The following is a 19945-nucleotide window of genomic DNA, read 5'->3' on the forward strand; positions in this document are numbered from 1 at the left end:
ATAATCCTCCTGCCTCAGCCTCCTGACTAGCTGGGACTTATAGGCACATGCCACCGCACCCGGCCTGACTTAAATACTTTTTTAAAGGGGGGAAACACCAAGAATAAAATATAGTAATGAATTTACTAGTTCAAAGGCAAAGAGACTAATATTCCTATTATTGCCACAATCAGTTCTTGATATTTCCTAAACTGGTTTTAGAGTTAAAAACTAGAATCAAATTTGGGTTATGCTTTTTTCAAATCAGCATTTTCAACTAACAAGAAAAATAAAATCAATTAAAATGGCATATAATTACTGAATGCAATTTAGAATATTTGGATCCATTAAGGATTGTTCATTTTATTAATGTTTAGAACACAAAAGAACACACCAATGTCTGTTACTCTGAGCTTTTAGGATTTCAATTTTATACTGTCTTTGATTTTTAAATGATTAAGATACTTACTTAACGCACACAAAGAAACTATTTCTTTCTCCTTTCTCTAAACCTAGAAGGGAACACAACCAGTAAGTTGGGACAATGTATTTCATATTTCAGCGTTTTAGTAGCTGGTAGGGCATTTTTTGTTTTGTATTGTTTTTTTTTAATTCTCTGTGCTGCTTAAAACAAGCTGATAGCTCAATTTACTTATCAGGTTTTTTTTCATTTTTAACATTTCATGTCTAATCAGATACTTTCTTCAAGGCTGCATATGGACTTTATTATCACATCTGTGCCATATTAAAACTAAGGAGAGAATGTTGAAGGCTGTCTCATTCTTGTTCTTATCATCAATATCATAATGTAGACTTTAAAAAATGTAAATGTCTACACTCAATATAGCTTTCCTCCCTCATCTTTCTTTCCTATTTGGCTTCAAATGCTTAACAAGTTCATTTTTTCCAGATGACAACAAAATTACTCAAATGTTTATGCAAATAGATAAGAGTTTCTAGTGATCAGCTGATGTAATTCACTCATTTCACAGATGAGAAAACCGAGGCCCAGAAAAAATAAGCCACTTGCCTAATAGGAGCAGAATCTAAAATTGAATTCAGGTCACCAGCATGCTTTCCTGCCACACTGTGATGTTGTAATATTTAGCATCTGAGCTAGATCACACTCAAGTCTCCAACAGTCACAAGCCAAAACTAACCTATGGGCCTAAAGTATCCTCCTGCCCTTTTACGAACACCAAAAATAATAGCAAGAATGAAGGCACCATTATATGTGGAACTACAGCACTGTTAACACATCAGAAAACCATGGCATTTGGGTATTTATATGTCAAAGGTGAGTCACAGTGATCTTGAGGGGGTTTTTTTGTTTGTTTTTGTTTTGGCAAGGCAGACTTCCTAGAAAAACCTGCAATGGTCTTTTCTTTGCCCTTCATTAAACTGAATTTTCATGCATCCAACTCTAATATGCACAAGTAAAATCTAGAGCAGCTTCACCCTCCTCCCAGTGAATGTCAGCCTGTCTCATTCACATTGTTGGCAGCCACCTGGTGGAGCTGTAATACATCATTTTTTAAGAGACAAACACTAGGTGATTAATTGCCAAGTCTGTTAGTACAAACTTGGTTTCACCGCTTAAAATAGTTAATGTGTAATGCTTTTATATGGGAAATTAAATGTCACCCTAGTTCCAGTAGCAAGTATAAACCTTCCTTCAGTTTTAAGTGCAAGTATAAACCTCTTTCGCTATTTGAGAAACTGTTTTTACACAGCCATCAATCCTCCAATTCTCCAGTAACTCCTATTTACTTTTTCACTTTCTTGGCAAACTTATTTCCTCTGTATTTCCACATGACAATTTATTGAAAAGGAAGATTCAAGAGATTTGAAGGAAGCTGCATGCCAAGACATTTCAGCTTAGTGACCCAGTATCTCCCTTTTCTCTTGCCCAGTGCTGCAAGGCTCTGTCTATCCTAATATTCCTTCCCTCTGAGAAAGTATACATGCAGTATGCAATCAAATGAAAGAGAAGAGGCAGCTAGCTTTCTATGCTTCAGAATTAATAAGAGATAATACTCTCTTTAGCATGAATTAGGAAGCAGACTGAAGTTCAAGGTGAATTCCCAAAACACCACAAATATCCATTTTCATACACACACACACCCTTACCTCACCCCCTCTTCTATCCACCTCAGCCAAAAAAGACAAAGTGCATTCCAAACCAGGTACATTGATATTGTTTTGGTTTTTTCATATCCCCTTCAGTAATGGAATAATTAGGTACACATTTTATACCAGTAGAATTAATGTACACTTAACAAATCACGACATTCTTTGTGAAGAAAAGTTGTTCAGTGGTTACTCATATTTCCTAAGCCCCGAAGCAAGTGATAGCTGCCACCTTAAAGCAAGATGGTCCTTCTAGAAACCAGCACTTTTGGGAGCATGCAAAGTTGGTTGTATTCTTTCTTATAAACTGAAAGTGCCTTTACAGACAGGCATCATAACCTCTTACCCCAGATATAAGTATCTTTCACAGTATCTACTTTCACAGTATCTACTCTTTGGGAGACCCAAAGTTCCTCTCCCTCCCACTTGTGAAGGCCATGCTAACTAGAACAGAGAAGAGCAAGTAAAACAGACACAGCACAGACCTGGGGTCACACAGACCTGTGTTTGAATGCTGGCCCTTTGCAGGGCCTTGGGCAGATTAACCTCTCTGTGTCTCATTTCCTCACCTGCAAATGGCACAAAAATACGCCTCAAATGGCTTCTTAATTAAATGAAACAATGTAGAAGAAAGCAGAGACACCAAGCACAGTAAATATTTATTTAGTTTTGGTTATTTATTTATTTAGTTTTAGTTTTCCCAATTTAGTTTTTCCCATTTGTGACAGTTTTTCCCATTCTTGACTAGAGGGTAGATTAGAGACACATTGAAGAGAGTTAGTAAGAAATATTACAATTATGAAATAACTACCTTTTTAAAGCTGCTCCGGCCCCTCCTTTCCACCTCGACCAACCCCTAAAATATGCCTTCTCAAATTTTTCTTTCACATTGTTGAGGCATACACTGAGACAGAAGAAAAAGTAATTAGGATAATATAGGAGGCAGCAGAGTCTTATGTCAGCTAAAAGGAAAAGTAGCCATTATGAAAGAAAAGAATTGAGCAAAACACGATTTGGGAACAAATATAAAATTCAGAGTTTTCATTAACCAGCAAGGCAAAAAAGAGATCTTTAAAAATCATAATGGGTCCATATTGTTGCAACTAGTTACAATTTCTAAGCCACAATTTCCTGAGAATGTCATATAAGTGGGATGCCTGTTCTGTCAAATACTTTGTAGCATTTATCAACTAACAGATTACTCCTTGAGTACTAAGAGTAGATCATACCACTTCAACGTAAAGGGCCTTTGTAGCTGTGTAGCATTTAAAAGTTAACATTAGTGCTAGTACTTTACACAGGAAAATGTCAAGAAATTAATATATGGGATTCCCTGAGTAATCGTACCCCAGCCGCCTGATGGCAGTATGTGCAATATTTGTTTTAGTCTATATGACCAGTCAATCACTGGAGCAGTATTAAGTTGCTGAGAGAATAACTGGATTCAGTTAAAGCAATCTTTAAGCTCCTTCAACAACAGCATAGAGATTCTGGTTTGCTTATGACACTTAATTACCTCTCCCTGACACTCCCCTTTTCTCTGGTCACACTCTTAACTTCTCATTTCTACATGCTCTGGGGCTTATTATATCACAGTGGGAAAGTTTTAAAAATTGAAGCAGAGGAAATCCAACCCAGTTCTCCACCTTTTCCTCAAGTTTACTTTCTCCCAATAGTCATCTGGAATTGGTCACCAGGATTCATCTTAAAACAACTGGGGCAGGTGGGGGATGCATTGTCTCTGCTTGCCTTTAGAGGACCTCACAATGCAGTCAGAGACAAACATACACACAAAAACACAAAGAAGCTGGCAAGAAGGGGAGAGAGAAAATATGGAGAAGTGTTTTGAGGGCCAAGCAGGAACCATGAGCCTGTAAGTTTTACGGACTGCATGCAAAGGCCATTTGGTCAATCCTAGTGGTACAGCTGATGGACAGTTCCCACCCATATTTTGTGGGGGAGGGGCTTCTTTGAATTCCACTGCTAGTTCTAAATATACTTCTAATGCAGTGGTTCTTTGTAGGAATGTGATTTCCCCCCCTGAAGACATTATGTCAACAACTGAAGATATTTTTGGTTGTCACAAGTAAGGAGAAGCCTTTAGTATATAGTGAGTAGAGGCGAACAATACTGCTGAAATCCTACAATGCACAGGACAGCACCACACAACAAAGAATTATCTGGCCCCAAATGTCAACAGTACTAAAGTTGAGAAACCTTGATCTAAAACAAAGAAACCTTATGGTTGACCTAGCTGTATTCATGAAACAAAAGTTCTGGAATGTAAAGTTGGTTTTATTCTTTCTTAAAGAGCTGAAACTAGTCATTACAGTCAGGCATCATAACCTCCCACCCCAGACACAAATGTTTTCCATTTATGTATTATAAATAAATCTCTTGCAAGTATCTTCTTTGATTATTAACCATAAAAATCATTCGGCAAATTAATCTTAGATGCTTTGAAAATAATCTATGAATGACAGTTTTATGGAAGAAAAGAATGCATAAGCCTAAAGGACAATTTTAAGATGAAAATAATTTTCATATTCAAATGGCAATTTTCACAAACAAATCAGCATCAAGTAATAAAACTTTGTAAGAAATGCCAACATTTGCTCAGGATGACAATAATATCTGCAATAGATGCTAATTTACTCCGAAAAAAGGCAAACATATCTAGATGAATTTTCCAAAACAGAATAAATTTAATAAAAAAACATTTACTTTGTAGTCCTTGCACTCAAATATTAACTTTGCCCATCAGGAAGTGTCATAGAGTTAACAGGCCCAATGTCCCAATATCCAAAAGGTCCTTTAAGAAGGGTAAAATCATTATTGGGCAATAAATACATGGTCAATGGATCATTGATAAATAGGACTTCATCAAAATTAAAAATTTTTGTGTTTCAAAAGACACCAACAAGATAACCAAAAGCCAAGCCACAGAATGGAATAAAATATTTGTGAATTATATATGGATAACAGAGTTGTAATAAAGAACTCTTTCATTAATAAGACAAAAAAAAAAACAATTTAAAAGTTGGCAAAAAAGATTTGAATAGACATTTCACCAAAGAATATATATATAAGTGGACTATATGCATAGGAAAGGATTCTCAACATCTTTACTTATTAAGGAAATGCAAATCACAACTATAATGAGATACTACTTCATACCAACTAGAATGGATATAGTAAAAAATAAAGACAGTAATAAGTGTGGTCGAAGATGTGGAGAAACTGGAATCCTCATATACTGCGGATGGGAATGTAAAATGGTGCAGCCACTTTGGAAAATTGTTTGGCAGTTTCTTAAATTACTAAACACAAACTTACCATATGACCCAGCAATTCTACTCCTGGGCATCCACGCAAGAAAAATGAAAACATATCCACATGAAAACTTGTACAAGAATGTTTATAACAGCATTATTTACAACAGCCAAAAAGTAGAAACAACTCAATATTCATGAACTGATGAATGGATAAACGAATTGTAGTATAGCCATGCAATGAAATATGAAGTACATGCAACAATATGGATGAACTCAAAAACATTATGCTAAGTGAAAGAAGCTAAACAAAAGACCACCTATTATATGATTCCAATTATATAAAATGTCCAGAAAAGGCAAATCTATAAAGACAGAAAGTACACTAGTGGTTGCCTAGAGCTACTGGTGGGAATAAGGCATGACTGCAAATAGGCACAAGGCTCCTTCTAGGATGATAAAGTGTTCTAAAATCAGATTGCAATGATAGTTGCACATAGCTGTAAATATATTAAAAATCACTGAATTATATGCTTAAAATAGGCAGATTGTATAGTATTTAAATTATACCCCAATAAGGATGCTAAGAAATCATGGAAGATTTTTGGGAGACAATGCCCTCATTTTACTGATGAGGTAGGTGACCAGGGCACATAATATTTTATTAATAGGTACTTAGAACAATAGATGACACATGTAAAGGTACTTGGTAAATATTTGTGGAATGAAATTAATTTGTTTAAAGTCAGACAGGGAAGAAGAGAATAGCATTTAGTGCTCAATACACACTTTTTTCCCCACAAAAAATCCTGCATAACCCCAGCAGAAATCAAACAGAATGGCAACTCTGTTATATCAGCATCACAGTGCTGTTTATTACCAAATGATCACACATTTTCCTGCTCTGAACAGACTGATTTTGATCCAAATACAGTGATACTTTTCTCCACTTCTGTGTAGAACCAGACATCAGATAGGTCTGCATGGAAAATTAAACCCTAAATGGGTTGTTACTGAACCTAAAACTTAATAAAGACTACAAGTTTCACAACTGTCCTAATCCATCTTATCCTACATCAATCTTGCCTCCTGGATAAGTAATTAATTCTTAGAGATGTATTTGTGGTATCTGTATATGCTGGGTCCAACATAAATACAATGTTATGTCCAGTTTATCATTCTTACCAGACAAATTGAGAGTTTCATACTTTAACCTTATAAAAAATGATTTTATATCAGATTTCATTATTTATTGAGTGCTATTATTTATAGAGGAATTATACAGGGCAAAAGGCAGCAAGCTGTTTAAACCAAATTACCACTGCATACTTTCTAGCTATTTTTACCTTTTGCCACACAAAAACAGGCAGTTAGATGGCCCAGAAACAAAGGTCTGAATCTAGATGTGCTCAGAATCTTCTACGATGATACAATACTGTCCGTATCTTAAATGGTTTTGTGCAACATAGGCTGATGTATAATACTGTTCCACTGGTATTTCTTCTCCTACTCTCCATCCCCTCCCCTATATATGGGTATACCATTTAATGGAAAGACAACACCTTACAATCATTACCTTCATCAAGGAATAGCGAAAAGACTAGTCTAAAACTTCACACACACTGTCAAATTCTCAGTGGGCATAGTGGCTCACACCTGTAATCCCAGGTAGGGGGCCAGGTGGGAGGCCAGGAGTTTAAGGCACCAGGTTCATTCTAGGATGATAAAGTGTTCTAAAATCAGATTGTAATGAAGGTTGCACATACCTGTAAATATATTAACAGGAGTTCAAGATCAGCCTTAGCAACATAGCAAGACACCCCTCCTCCCCCACTCCCCTTTGCTACAAAATAATAAAGTCAAATTCTCTACTCCACAAATAGAGAAGCAAACTGGATGCCAATAGAGAGATTTTCATTTATTATTTAACCTATCATACTTCATCTACTAAAGCTCCATGGCAGAATAAAATAAATGTAAACTTATTTTGAGAGCCAGATAAGTTCTCATTTTAGCAGTAAAACTGTCTATTGTGATTTCTCCTATCCCTACCTCCCTTTGGATACATACAGTTCTGGCTGCCAAGAATTTGATCATATTTTACATACACTGAATCTTAGCTCCCCAACTTTTATAAGCTGAACAACTTTGGGAAACCACAGCTTCTTTGAGCTTTAATTTCACATACACACATACTAGAACATAATGTGGATGTGTTTTTTAAGTCCTTTTGGGTCTGGAGAGAATAAAACTTATATTTAAGTATTCCTTTCTCCTTGGATTGATGATGTGATATCCCTCTTTTAATAAACATAAAAATCTTAAGCCCTTTCAATGTTAATTGAAAATTGACAAGCTTGAAGCTCTTACTAGAGGGGGGAGAGGGGCATGGGCAATATATGTAACCTTAACACTTGTACCCCCATAATATGCTAAAATAAAATAAAATAAACCAATTAAATAAAAATAAAATAAAATATATCAACTATAATACCTAAAAAAATTAGTTCCCCTACCACCATCACCAGCTGAAATCACCACTTTAGTCTGAACATCTACTGAATCACTCTGTGATAAAAACTCTAGGCCCTTGTGGTAGATCTTGCTGGCCCAATCTTTCATCCTTTGAAGAAAATAAAGACTTGGAAATATACAATCCAATCAATGGCAGAGTTCTCTTACCACAACAAAATGAGCAACTTTGCTTAGGCAAAAATTATTACTTATTCCAAGAGTAGATCAAAAGGCTCCACTCAGAATACCTTAAGGAGCTGCAGAAAAATGCAAAGTAGATGACAAAAGCTCTTATCCCTATTTTGTTGCTAGAGATTGGTGGCAAAGCCATACAATAGGCTCTACCTTTGAAATAAGCATGTTCTCCTTAGTAAATTACTTTAAGATTCTTTTGTAAGTTTAGGAGTCTGACAAACCTAGAAACAAACACCCGGTCTTGCAGAAGAACGTATACTTTCCAAAGAAGCAATGTCATCAATGACGGCAGGCTTCACCTGTGTAATTCTCCAAAGCCTAGTTTACTCATCATATAATTGAACTTTTTAGTTCTGCAGTATCAGAAACCTAAGGACCAGAGGATTGTTTCTATGGGTAAATGCATCTGAATTCCAAACACAAAAAGTTAAATTTTCTACTCCACAAGTCAAGTGTCTAACTGCAACCTTAACATGAGGTTTGATTCTTAAGTTTTCAAAAAATAAACACACAAAAAAAATTAAAAATGCCAGAGTCAAGTTAAGAAGCATTATATAATTTTAAATAAAAACAAGTAATTAACACAGTAACATAGAATTTTACATTTGGAAGGGATTTTAGAGATTGTCTGAAACAACCTTTATTTTTAATGTTAATCTTATATAGTAGGAATGACCAATATATAATGTCTCTACTTTCAGTTCACTCAGTTGGGAAAATAAAAATCCAGACATTGTTAAAGACTATCAGGCATGCATAAAGCTCTTTTAAATATATGTTTAATATAGTTAATATTATACAGATTAAATAATGCTCTATTCAATATAGGTCCTCTGGGCAACAATTTTTTTCCCTCTTCATTCAAAATTAAGACTTCATTCATCCTAAATGGCAATGCAAGCACATTTTAAAACCCTCTTTTAGAGGTTAATCTTCTCTATCATTTCTTACACTAAAGCTACCACTTTAAATTTAAATAGTTCTGACTTCTACAGAATCCCAACACATTTCATTCATACATTCCCGTGCACACAAATCCTGAATTTGAACATATGCTCCAGTACTTACTACCTGAGCACTTTAGGCAAGTCACCTAGTATTTCCAAGACAGTTTCTTCATCTGTAAAATGGATACAACCTGCCTTCACAGGGATATGAGGACCAAATTAAATGATGTGAAAACATACTTGGGAAGAGTACTGATATACATACAAATGCTTATTATGACTATAAGATCTCCAAATACCTACATTTCACTAAAAGAAAGAATTTTGCTCCACATGTTCCAGATGTTTGTTCAGATATAGAAACTGAATGGATTACAGTTGCTAAGTTGGCATTATATACCTTAAAACCAAAAGTCTCCAGGAACTTTTCTATCTAAAGTTCCTTCTAGGGAAGGAAAGTAAGATGTTAAAACTTAGGTGTCTACATTTTAATATTTTCACTACGGAGCATGCACTTTCATTACATCTTCCTCCAGGGCAGGAATGGTATCTTAATCATCATTTTAGCTGCAGTTACTGGAACAGAGACTAGCCGTGTGTTTAATAAATATTTATCAGAATACACTTTTCCAGAATAAAAGTAAAATGTTCATAACATATGTGAGGTGGAAAGAGCTCTGGCCCTTGCTCTCACACCACATATAACCTTGCACAAGTTCCTCAAGCATCCTGAGCCTTCATTTCTCTTTAAAAGTCTACACTGTAAGTCAGTAACACTCCTTTTATCTGATGTCAGATACCCACCCAGAATACTGAAAATAAGGCCTTTGAGTAACAACAAAAAAGGAGTATCTCACAAAGTCCAGGCATGTACTTTATCCATAGTAGAAGCCTACTGATTCTTTAAGCACATTTCTAACAAACTTGGTTGTTTGGTTATGAACTATTTCCCATTGTTGGTTAAAAGCAGTAAAATAGAATAGATGTTGAAGGAAAGAGAAATTGGAGCTTTCTCTTGCTGATGCATGAAATGGAACCAAACCATCCCAAAAAGGTAGACCAGATTCAACCCAAAACTATACCATGGCCTAATATCACTGAACACTTGACAAAATGTTATGGTAATCTTCATCCCTTATGCCAAAATTAGCCTCAACTTATGATTAATTTAATTCAATCTTTAATTATGGTAAAAGAATAAATGCTCAGCAAATACTTCATTCTAATACTATTCACTGCTACTCTAATCATGACCTTGGAAGAAATATAAGCCCACTTTCATGGTTCACTTTTCTTTACTCAAGTAATCAGCTCACTAACTATTCTTATTTCATCTTCCACTACCTAACAAATGAGTCGCAAAGGAAGGTCACCTAATTTTAACCTAAGCTGTAATTATCTAAGAGATACTTTACATACAGAAATAAAATGGATTATTTTACAGAATTAATTTTACCCCTAATAATGTTAATGTACTTTATAGAAATACAATGCTACTATTTGCCAACTACAGCTAATCTGCTCCATCAAAGCAGTGACCACTTCGGCCTATTCTGATCCTTAAAGCACATGATAGAGCACCCATAGCCATGAGAATATTTAATTTTCCTGAGGTTGTCTTTCAAAAGACTTTCACATATCACTAATGGGACTCCAAATGTAAAATCTTTTGGAATGTTAAATACACTGAGAATTTTTAACAATCTTGAGCAAATTCTGCTACATTCACTGGATGGGTATATGAAGGGAACCAATTTTGATAAATATTAGGATCAAACATATTAGGACAAAATATCAGGATAAAATTGAATATGAAATTTAATCATTTATTTCTTAAAAACTATGCATTGAAAATAAAAGGCTGGAAGGATATGCACAGTTAGCATTGTGTTTGGGTTATGTGATTATCTATGCCTGACATTTTCTTTTCTCCATATGCCCAATTTTACTTAATGAGTATGCACTAGGTTTACAATGAAACAACAACAAAAAAAAGGAAGGACGGAAGGAAATGGGAATGAACACTGCTTAGAGGTAAGGAAACGGCATAATTAGAGTAGTTAGTTACCATTTACCAAGTGCTGTAATTAAACTTTTACCCCAGCAAGGAACTTTCTAAGTGATCACAAACAATAACTAAGTCATAGAATATTTGTGCTGGAGGGACATCTTGCCTAATTCTGTCATTTGACAGGTGTAGGTATTACTGTACAATCCTTTATAGTTACCAGAGTGCTTTCAAAGTGTCGTGACACCTGTCCTTCAAACAATCCTGTGAGATAGGTTCATATGCCCCATTTTAAGGATCAGGAAATTCAGGGTTAGAGAGATAGCGATGTGCTTTAATAACGTCTATCATTTATTGAATGCTTACTATGTGCCAGCTTCTGAGTTAAGCACAATCCTGTGAAAATGATCCCATTTCACAGAGAGAAAAACTTAAGGGCAGAGGTTAAGTGACTGGCTCATGATCACACAGCTTAGAGTCACTGCTCTGATTCTAAGCGATACATTTAAAATATAAGTCTTGAGTTATACATAATTTAACCTCACAGAGCCGTTCAGTGGTAGAGTTGGTCTAAGATCCAGTCCCATGCTCTGTAGTACATTGGTCTTCTTGTCCAGGGTTTCTTTTAAGAGTTGCTTAGTTTGACAGCCACCATGAGGGTTGAGAAGCAAAGACTGATCAGGCCCAGTAATATCCCAAAACTAATGCTGGCAGAGAGCCGGCGCCTCAGCAGGAAGGCAAGTTAGAGAATAACTACACAGTAGAGGGGACAAAGCTAACATGTCTTATATACATCAAGGGGTAACCAAGAATTCAGAGGAAACATACTCTCTACTTCAACAGCAAGAATGGCAAGAAAACTCATAATATCAACAATTCCAGCACCTTACACTCACGCAACTCAGCACTCACTGAGATGAGCCAGAGAGCCTTTAGGTTCATCCCAATGGATCCTCGCAACAACCTGTGGGCTGGGCTGGGCAGGGGCTCAGTGTCACTTTACGTAAGAAGCCGAAAGGAATGCAGAAGTAGGCCAGGTGGGCAGAAAGCAACGACTTTAAGGGCTGGGGCAGACACCTGGGGAGACTGGGCACCTCGACCGAGCGGAAGAGCCCTGTGCCCGCAGGGAGGCCAAGGCCCAGAAAGAGGCCGCGGTCTTGGGGCTGTCGCCCGCCGAGGCCCAAGGGCTTTGAAGGTTGGCCCAGGTGGCTCGCTACTCACGTTGGACCAGCCGGTCTCCGCTGAAGGTAGAGGAGCAGCTAGTGACCAGCGCACAAGGGACACCCGCAGCCATAACTGCGACCGCGAGCCGGTTCCGTCAGGGAGCCGCTTCCGCCTTGGGCTGCACCATGGCCGCCGGCGCGAGGGGGAGACGCGCCAAGAAAAGCGCGTTTACTGGCTGCCCTGACCCGCCTCCCCCTCCCTTCCGCTCCCAGCGTGGAACAGGCCTGGCCCAGCGTGGTGTTGCCATGGGGACGAGAGTACACCCCGCCACCGCTCCCCCCGCCCCCCTGCTCCGCCTCCTGCCAAAGGTTTCCGCGCCGGGAAACCGAGCTTCAGCGGGAAGATGTTGTCTTCTCCGGCCCTGACCTTGACTGAGGAGACTGATAAGTGCGACCCTGTTGGAACCATCTTAATCCAGGTGGGAAACGGGCCTCCCCTGGCCTTTCCCAGGCCCTGTACTTCCAAGCGAGGCCCAGCGCGCCGGTTCACTCGGGCCCAGCCACTTGGGGTGCCGTCCCAGACTGCCTCCAACACGGGAGGAGCTCCCCCAAACGCCCCCGACTCCCCCACGGGCCTGAGGCGCTCCCGGTGCTGTCCCCTGGAGGTTGCGCTCCAGAAGCACGACTACGCTGCCCCTGCTAAAACTCTTAAGACCGTTCACCCCGAAACCTTTACTTAAGAAAAATCCATTTTCCGCCGAGGCACCATGTCAAAATGTTATATTCTGAGAATTTTGAACCCATGACGTCGAGAAGCGGAAGAGAGACAAATCAGACTCACTGGGAGGCGATAGGAAATTTGGGGAAAAATTGAAATATCTGCTTTTCTTAAGCACCCCAATTTTTTGGATCTAAATGTCCTTTGCTTGGGAACACACACACACAGAAAAATATATTAAAGATAACTTGGATTGCAAATCAAGTTAACGTTTTGAATACAGAAATATGAGAAATTTTTAATCTTAGCCAAATAACTTTCTAATCTGAGAGGGAAAATAATCAAGAAAGTCTTGACTTCTCCAGTATAACTCAGTTTGTAACAGTTACATTCAGATATTTCTGAAATGTTTAGGGCATTTTGTTTTTTCATATTTACATATGGTATTTCTAAGATGTTTCCACATATATCATCACTTTTTTATATATAGCTCCATTTAACTAAGGCTTGAAGTAATTTGCCTAAGTTCACTCTAGCAGTACTCTGAGTGGGTCTGAAGTGAGATTCCCTCTTCAAAGGGATTTCATTTTTCTTTCTGTCAGAATTTTGATCTCTTACATCCTGTCTGGGGGAGTATTCCCTAAATCCACATTTTCCCAAATATAAGCCCCTAAACTCATCAATTTCATAGACTGACGCATTATGAATCATGCCCAAATCTTACCTCATCTTTTATCATCCTCTCTTTCACCATCACTGTCAGTGAGTTTAGCCAAAAGGCAATCTGAGGGAAGAGTCCCCACAAGACTGTCCTCATTTCAACACCAGCTTCAAGTTCAGGGGTCCCCAGAACCACCTTCACTTCAGACTAGCTGGCTACAAATTTAGGAGCCCTATGACTACATTCAGTAATTCCCTAGAGCAATTCAAAACACAGGAAAGTGCTATGCTTACAGTTATGGTTTTATTATAGTGAAAGGATACAAACTAAAATCAACCAAGGGAGGAGATAGATGCATAGGGCAGAGTCCAGGAGAGGTCCAAACATAGAACCCTGTAGACATAATTACCTCCTCCCAGCCACAATATGTGACAATATTCCAAGAATTGCCAACTAGAGAAGCTTGCCTGAGCTTTTGTTATCCAGAGTCTTTATTGGGGCTCAATCTCATACTGCCCTTGTGGCTGACCTTTAGTCCCCAGCCCCTTCTGGAGGTCAGACTTAATGTCCTTAGTCTCCCACTCTTCCAGAGTCTAAACTAATACAGCATGGATCAAAACCCCCATCATAAATCATGTTAAAATGTCTGGTGGCCAAAGGCCCCAAAGATACTTCTATTAGGCAAGACATTTCAGGGTCATAGAGATCACTTCCCAGGAGCCAAGAGCAAAGTCCAGACCTCCCTTTGGGTAAGGTTAATTCTTGACTGCACATACCCGTTCTTTTTATAGACTCCAAATAATTAGAACTGTAGTGGAGACTCATACCTAGAAATGACTGGTTCTTCCTGGCAGTATATCTCATGTGGAGTATAAAAGCAATTAATTTTCTTTTTAGTTTCCTCTATTTTTCCAGACCTGGAACATCTCTGAAATAGAGACCAGAACCTGGAGAAAATTCTTATGCTCAATTTCATACTTTCCCTTGAGATAATTCTATTTCCAAGGTCTGCTTCCCTTGTGGTTTGGAATAGTGCAGAATAGTATATTAAAGCCAGGAGCCTTTTCACTTGAGTGTGGGATCCAGAGGGAGCTGTTTGGTCAATCTGGGATACAACATTACACTAACAGATATCTGTTGACATCAAATTGTAAAACAGGGCAGAAGATCTAAGAATAGTCATATCCATGTTAATTAATCAGTGGCCTCACTTGTTTAAAAGGGTTACTGCAGACACGCTAAGTGGAGAGCTGTGTAGAGGAAGAAAGCCTCCATGTTAACCTAATTATTGAGGCTGATCTCTGTATAATGTGAAATTCTCTTCGGTACATATAGTGTATGTATAATGAGGAAATTTGGAAGACTTTACATACTTTCCCAATGACTCCTGAGTACTCACTCATGAGCATGAAGCATTACTCTGAAGCATGCCAAAATGAATTCCATCTCTACTTGGGGCTATGGTTTATTTCCTTCAAACAGGCTACCAATAACCAATAGGTCTAGTGGAAAGAGCACTTGTTTGGGAGTCAGAATAGAGATCTGACCATGGCTTTGACATCCTCATAAATGGGCAACTTTGGGCTAGTCACTTCACCTTACTGGACCTCAATTGCCTTTTCTGTCCGATACATAGTTTGGATAAGATCCACTTCTGACTCTAAATTTACCTAATTTCCCCAAAGCTACATACTTTCTCTTTACTATAAAAGTAGACCTCCTTTACTCTTAGCCTAGGCAATCAAATTATTTCTGGCAAGTGAAGGAGTGTGTGTGTGTGTGTGTGTGTGTGTGTGTGTGTGTGTGTAATTGACTATAAAGCAGGGGTACTTTAAATCTCCAGTTGCTTTACCCCAATATGGCATATTAGGTCTGTGTTTCAATCAAATACATTAAGCAGCTCTTTAGACCAATGATTCTTAAAACATGGTTCCAGAACCAGCATCATCAACACCACCTGGGAATTCATAAGAACTGCAAATTCACAGGCTCCACCCCAGACCTACTGAATCAGAAACTCTGGGGATGGGTAGGTCTCTATACATAGAAAATGCAAGCATTCTTCTCAAACCTTTTCAATCCCTCATTTCTTGTATGAAAAGAAAGTCTCCCCTTGTCCCCTTTTTCTCCTCTAGATATTTAAATCCTGCCTTTTCCACTGAATTTTTATCAATCTTTAACTTTATGTATTTATAAGTATTAATTTGTATATTTATACGTGTTAAGCATGTACTAGTTAATGGTTAAGCTGGAAGGTTCTGGAGTCAGACTGCCTGGATTTGAATAGTTCTGCCAATTAACCAGCTGTGTTACCTTGCACAGTTTATTTAGCCTCATTAAGTCTCAGATTCCCTCAAGTATAAAATGAATATAATAATATTAACTCCCTCATAGGGGTCTTTTTAAGGATTAAAATATAGGATAAAACATAAAGTATAACAGTAAATTTTGGTTATTATAAGATCTGGTCTGGTCTCTTACTATTTAATATTATTTAGTTTTGTGTACATTCCTGTCTTTTTAAGTTTAGGCTGCTTCTTATTCTAAGTTCATAGAATAAAAGGAAAAATTATTATTATCTTATTAATTAGGACTACTTCATTCTTAACTGGAACTTTATGGTTGTTGCTATTTGGCAAACAAGATATGCCTTGTTTTTCTGTTAGTTACAAGCTGGGTTTTTGGATATCCCATTATACCCAGCACAGGACTGGGCTCATAGGTGCTGATCAACTAGATAATGATCTATTCATCAATTCAGCCTCCAATAATTTATGCTCTATTCAAAAATATATGAAGCTAGACTAAAATTTAGCATTATTTAGAAAATTCTTTTTTCATGGATGGTACAAATTAATAGTAAAAGTAACATTTTGAGAAAATGCCTAAAATACTTAAGAGAAAATATTTACATTCAGTGCTCTAATTATAAACTCCTTTTGTGACTTATTATGAAAACATTAAATGTTTTAATTTTCCAGGATATTCTGAGCGTGAATATTCTATGCCATTGTCAGATCATGTATCAAAGTCCATGTTTTCATTGTTGGTTCAGGAAATATGATTACCATCTCCACATAGAATTCTACTAGGCAGCATTTTGTTAACTACTTTCTTTTACTTTCAAGTCTATAATTTAGACTTTTTACAATTTTAGCTGGATCTTTCCTCAGCTAATCAGAATAGTGAGGTTTTACTATAGTGCTAGTAATCATCAACATGAGTAAAATAATAGCCAATAGTCATTGAGAGCTAGACACTGTGCTCAGAGTTTTGGGTTATCTCATTAAGTCCTAACAACAATGGTATTAGGCAGGTATCATTTTGAGTCCCAGATTACAGAAGACACTAAAGTACAAAGGGGTAAAGTAACTTGCCCAGTATGACATATACAATTTTTTAGATCCTTAAATAGGCTATGACATGTTTGTGAAGTAATCTTGAAGAAGTGTGGTAGTGACACTGGGATGTTTCCTAAATGTTTTTTATTTAACTAGTAACTCTTAAAAGCTTTGCTTTTATGCTTCATTAATAATGCAGTATCTTTTTTAACATATCTTTATAAATGCTTATTTGACTTAACTATTAAACATGTTTGTACAAAAAGAATTACCTGGTCTTGTGATCAAAATTAGCTTTTTAATTCATTTTGGAAATTATATTTCAAAAATCCAACAGTTGTATGTTAACATCAGCCTTGGAAATATTGGGACTAGTTGACAGTTTGATATTGTCACTGTCTTTCCTATTAATCCCTCTGATTTGCCAGGTGTATACAATATAAACATGAATGAGGTTAAAGTGATGAGAATGACTCAGCCAAACTCTATCTTTAGCAGATATAAATAAAATGGAATTTTATATTGCTACTGATAATATTGAGTCTGGTTTCATAGCTCTTTTGCACTCTAGAGCAAATCTTTGCTACATAAAATCTTTGAAGGGCTTCTTCTTATTAAGCATCTCTGTCCCTAAAGTAACAAAATAATAATCTTTCTCCAAGTAGAAAATTTATAGAAAGTAATGTGTTTGATGATCACTGAGATGTTAGGTGACGTGTAAAACTTCAATATGGTAGACTGGATTTATTTGAAGAAAAAATGATTTAGAACTTAAAATCTCTTTTCCTACCCAAGTCTAATATAACATTTTCTACAGGACTTGTCTCCATTATAGTTAAACAAACAAGTGGTTATGAAGAGGGGAGAAGAAAATATATGGCAAGAAAAGGAGCATTGTTTTTCAATCCAATGAACATTTACTGAGTATCAGTTATAGTGTAATGAGTTTCAGTATATAATTCAGTAAAGGAAAATTAACGTTTGTTCTATGTGGCTAGCACTATATGAGGTACTTTACATATTTTAACTCATTTTATTCCTGCCACTATTCTAAGGTAGCTGTTATCCCTATTTTACAGATAAGAACACTAAGCCTCTAAGAGGTTAAGTAACTTTCCAAGCTTAGTTTAGTAAAGGAGGAAGCAGGATTCCAGTACATGCCTATTGTCACCAAAGCTTATATTGATTCATATTCATACATATTACCTCATTTTCAGTCAAGAATTCTAACAAAAAAAAAAAAGAATTCTAACAAGTAGGGTATTTTTTTTTTTGATGAAGAAATTAGAGGTTCAGATAATTTGGATGATGTATATGGAGATCATGTGACTAGTAAGTGACAGCACTAGGAATTATATTCACTTGCCTTTTGTTGAGTTTTTGCTATATACCAAGCCTATTATATATTATGTCACAACTCTATGAACAAGTATTGTTGTCCACACAAGACAAATAAAAAAACCAAACCTTTGGTACCCTGATGAGTAATCCAGGGCAGTTTTCACTCCCTCTGGCAGTTCAAAGACATAATTTCAGAAAGATATATGAAGCTATAGATACTAGAGGAAGGAAAATCAGCGCAAAGAGAAAGTGAAAAATAGGGGCCTAGAAAGGGCCTTGCCCATGAACTACCTCTTTATACTTTCCAAACGTTTTCAGACAATAGCTGATAAATCAGCTTGCAGCAGTAAGTTGGACAAAACCATCGAAAGAAGTACATATTCACCCTAATGCCTACAAGCAAGGAGTAGGTATGTTCAGATTTCAATCTGTGAGCCTTGAAGGCTTTACATGACAATTTGTGCAGAGTACAAAAGACCAGAATGTGTCTACCAGACTGTGATGCCCATCAGTGAAAAGATGCAAATTCTGATCTTTGAATACTTGGCTCTGTGAGAACATTCGAGAGTAATCAATGGCATAGGTTAGATCAATGTGTGAGTCCAGTTATACTAACAGAAAAGGTAACCATTTCAAAATGCCTTTAGCAACCCAGTCTGCAGATTGTTATTGGTGTGACTATTGCCGAAACAGGTGTTGGATTCATAAATTTGCATAAAAAATGTTTTTCTTGTGGCAGCGGCCCATACAATAATTGGTGCCATCTGTATTTATCTGAAGTTTGGTTTCTGATATGAATGCAGAGAATCTTGTGCTTTCTAATTTCATAGTGCCCATTTTATTCTGAGGGTGCCTGACATTATTGGAGAGATGTTCATCATTTCCAAGAAAAATACAAATTGAAGGGAAATGTTAAAGTAATAACATGTGGCTTTTTCTTCAGGGATTATTTTAATTTCTCACTACATGAAACAAAACCAAGGCCACAACACCTACTGAACTGCTTCTTTAGAGCAGTAAGTGGGGAAGATCCAGCCAGGGTAGAAAACTAACAGGTCCTGCCAATACATTTATAATACTCTTTTGAAAGACACTAGAACTTCTTTACTGGAAGTTTTCTGTTCTTTTTCCAATTGGTTTTTAACCAATTGGAAACTTCTTATCTGACACAAACTTCTTATCATCCCTGGCTTACCTGTTTTACCACCTGAGAAAGCAGAAGCCTTTGAGTTGCAGTTTTATCTTAAATCTATTTCTCATGAGAGGGGGAAAAATCACAGAAATTGTATGAAAGCATTGTTTTTCAAAATCTGAGGGACAATTATGGAACATTTAAATAATGAGAATATCTCAGAACCATAGAGGTGGTCCTTTTCAATAAATACCATAAAATCAACTTTATGGCTCTAGCAACTCAAGTGTATTACAGACCTTTAAGATAAATAACTGCTATAGATGGACTATGTCTATATTCTTTCAATATTTTATATTACACTTACAGGTTTATGAAGACCTTTATGAATTAAAGGAAAAGTTAACCAAATTCTCACGTAAGAAAAAAGGAGAGACATTAGACATTCAGAATCTTGAAACAGCAATCAAAAGGACTGAAATGGGGTTAAAAGTAAGTAGAGCTTTAGATATTAAACAGAATACTAGAAGGAGACAAAGAAACC

At 36.9% G+C, this 19945-nt stretch overlaps 2 protein-coding genes across 6 annotated transcripts in view; one reads left to right on the forward strand and one right to left on the reverse strand.

Annotated features, from left to right (window-relative positions):
* Positions 1-12404, reverse strand: part of AAGAB (alpha and gamma adaptin binding protein) — a 45403-nt gene extending 32999 nt beyond the window's left edge. For 2 of the 4 annotated variants that reach the window (XM_076004503.1, XM_012740778.3), the window contains exon 1: positions 12267-12404. In XM_076004503.1, coding sequence (XP_075860618.1) covers positions 12267-12339 — 73 coding nt within the window. In that variant the 5' untranslated portion in view covers positions 12340-12404. The other 2 variants (XM_076004504.1, XM_076004505.1) reach the window with 2 other exon arrangements.
* Positions 12405-12520: 116 nt separating this feature from the next.
* The window catches only part of IQCH (IQ motif containing H), a 223007-nt gene continuing 215582 nt past the window's right edge, over positions 12521-19945 (forward strand). For both annotated transcript variants that reach the window (XM_012740721.3, XM_012740739.3), the window contains exons 1-2: positions 12521-12687; positions 19771-19893. In XM_012740721.3, the coding sequence (XP_012596175.2) occupies positions 12613-12687; positions 19771-19893 (198 nt within the window). In that variant the 5' untranslated portion in view covers positions 12521-12612. The remainder of the gene's footprint in view (positions 12688-19770; positions 19894-19945) is intronic.

This window comes from Microcebus murinus, chromosome 6 (genome assembly GCF_040939455.1).
Source record: "Microcebus murinus isolate Inina chromosome 6, M.murinus_Inina_mat1.0, whole genome shotgun sequence".
In the NCBI taxonomy this organism is placed as follows: Eukaryota; Metazoa; Chordata; class Mammalia; order Primates; family Cheirogaleidae; genus Microcebus; species Microcebus murinus.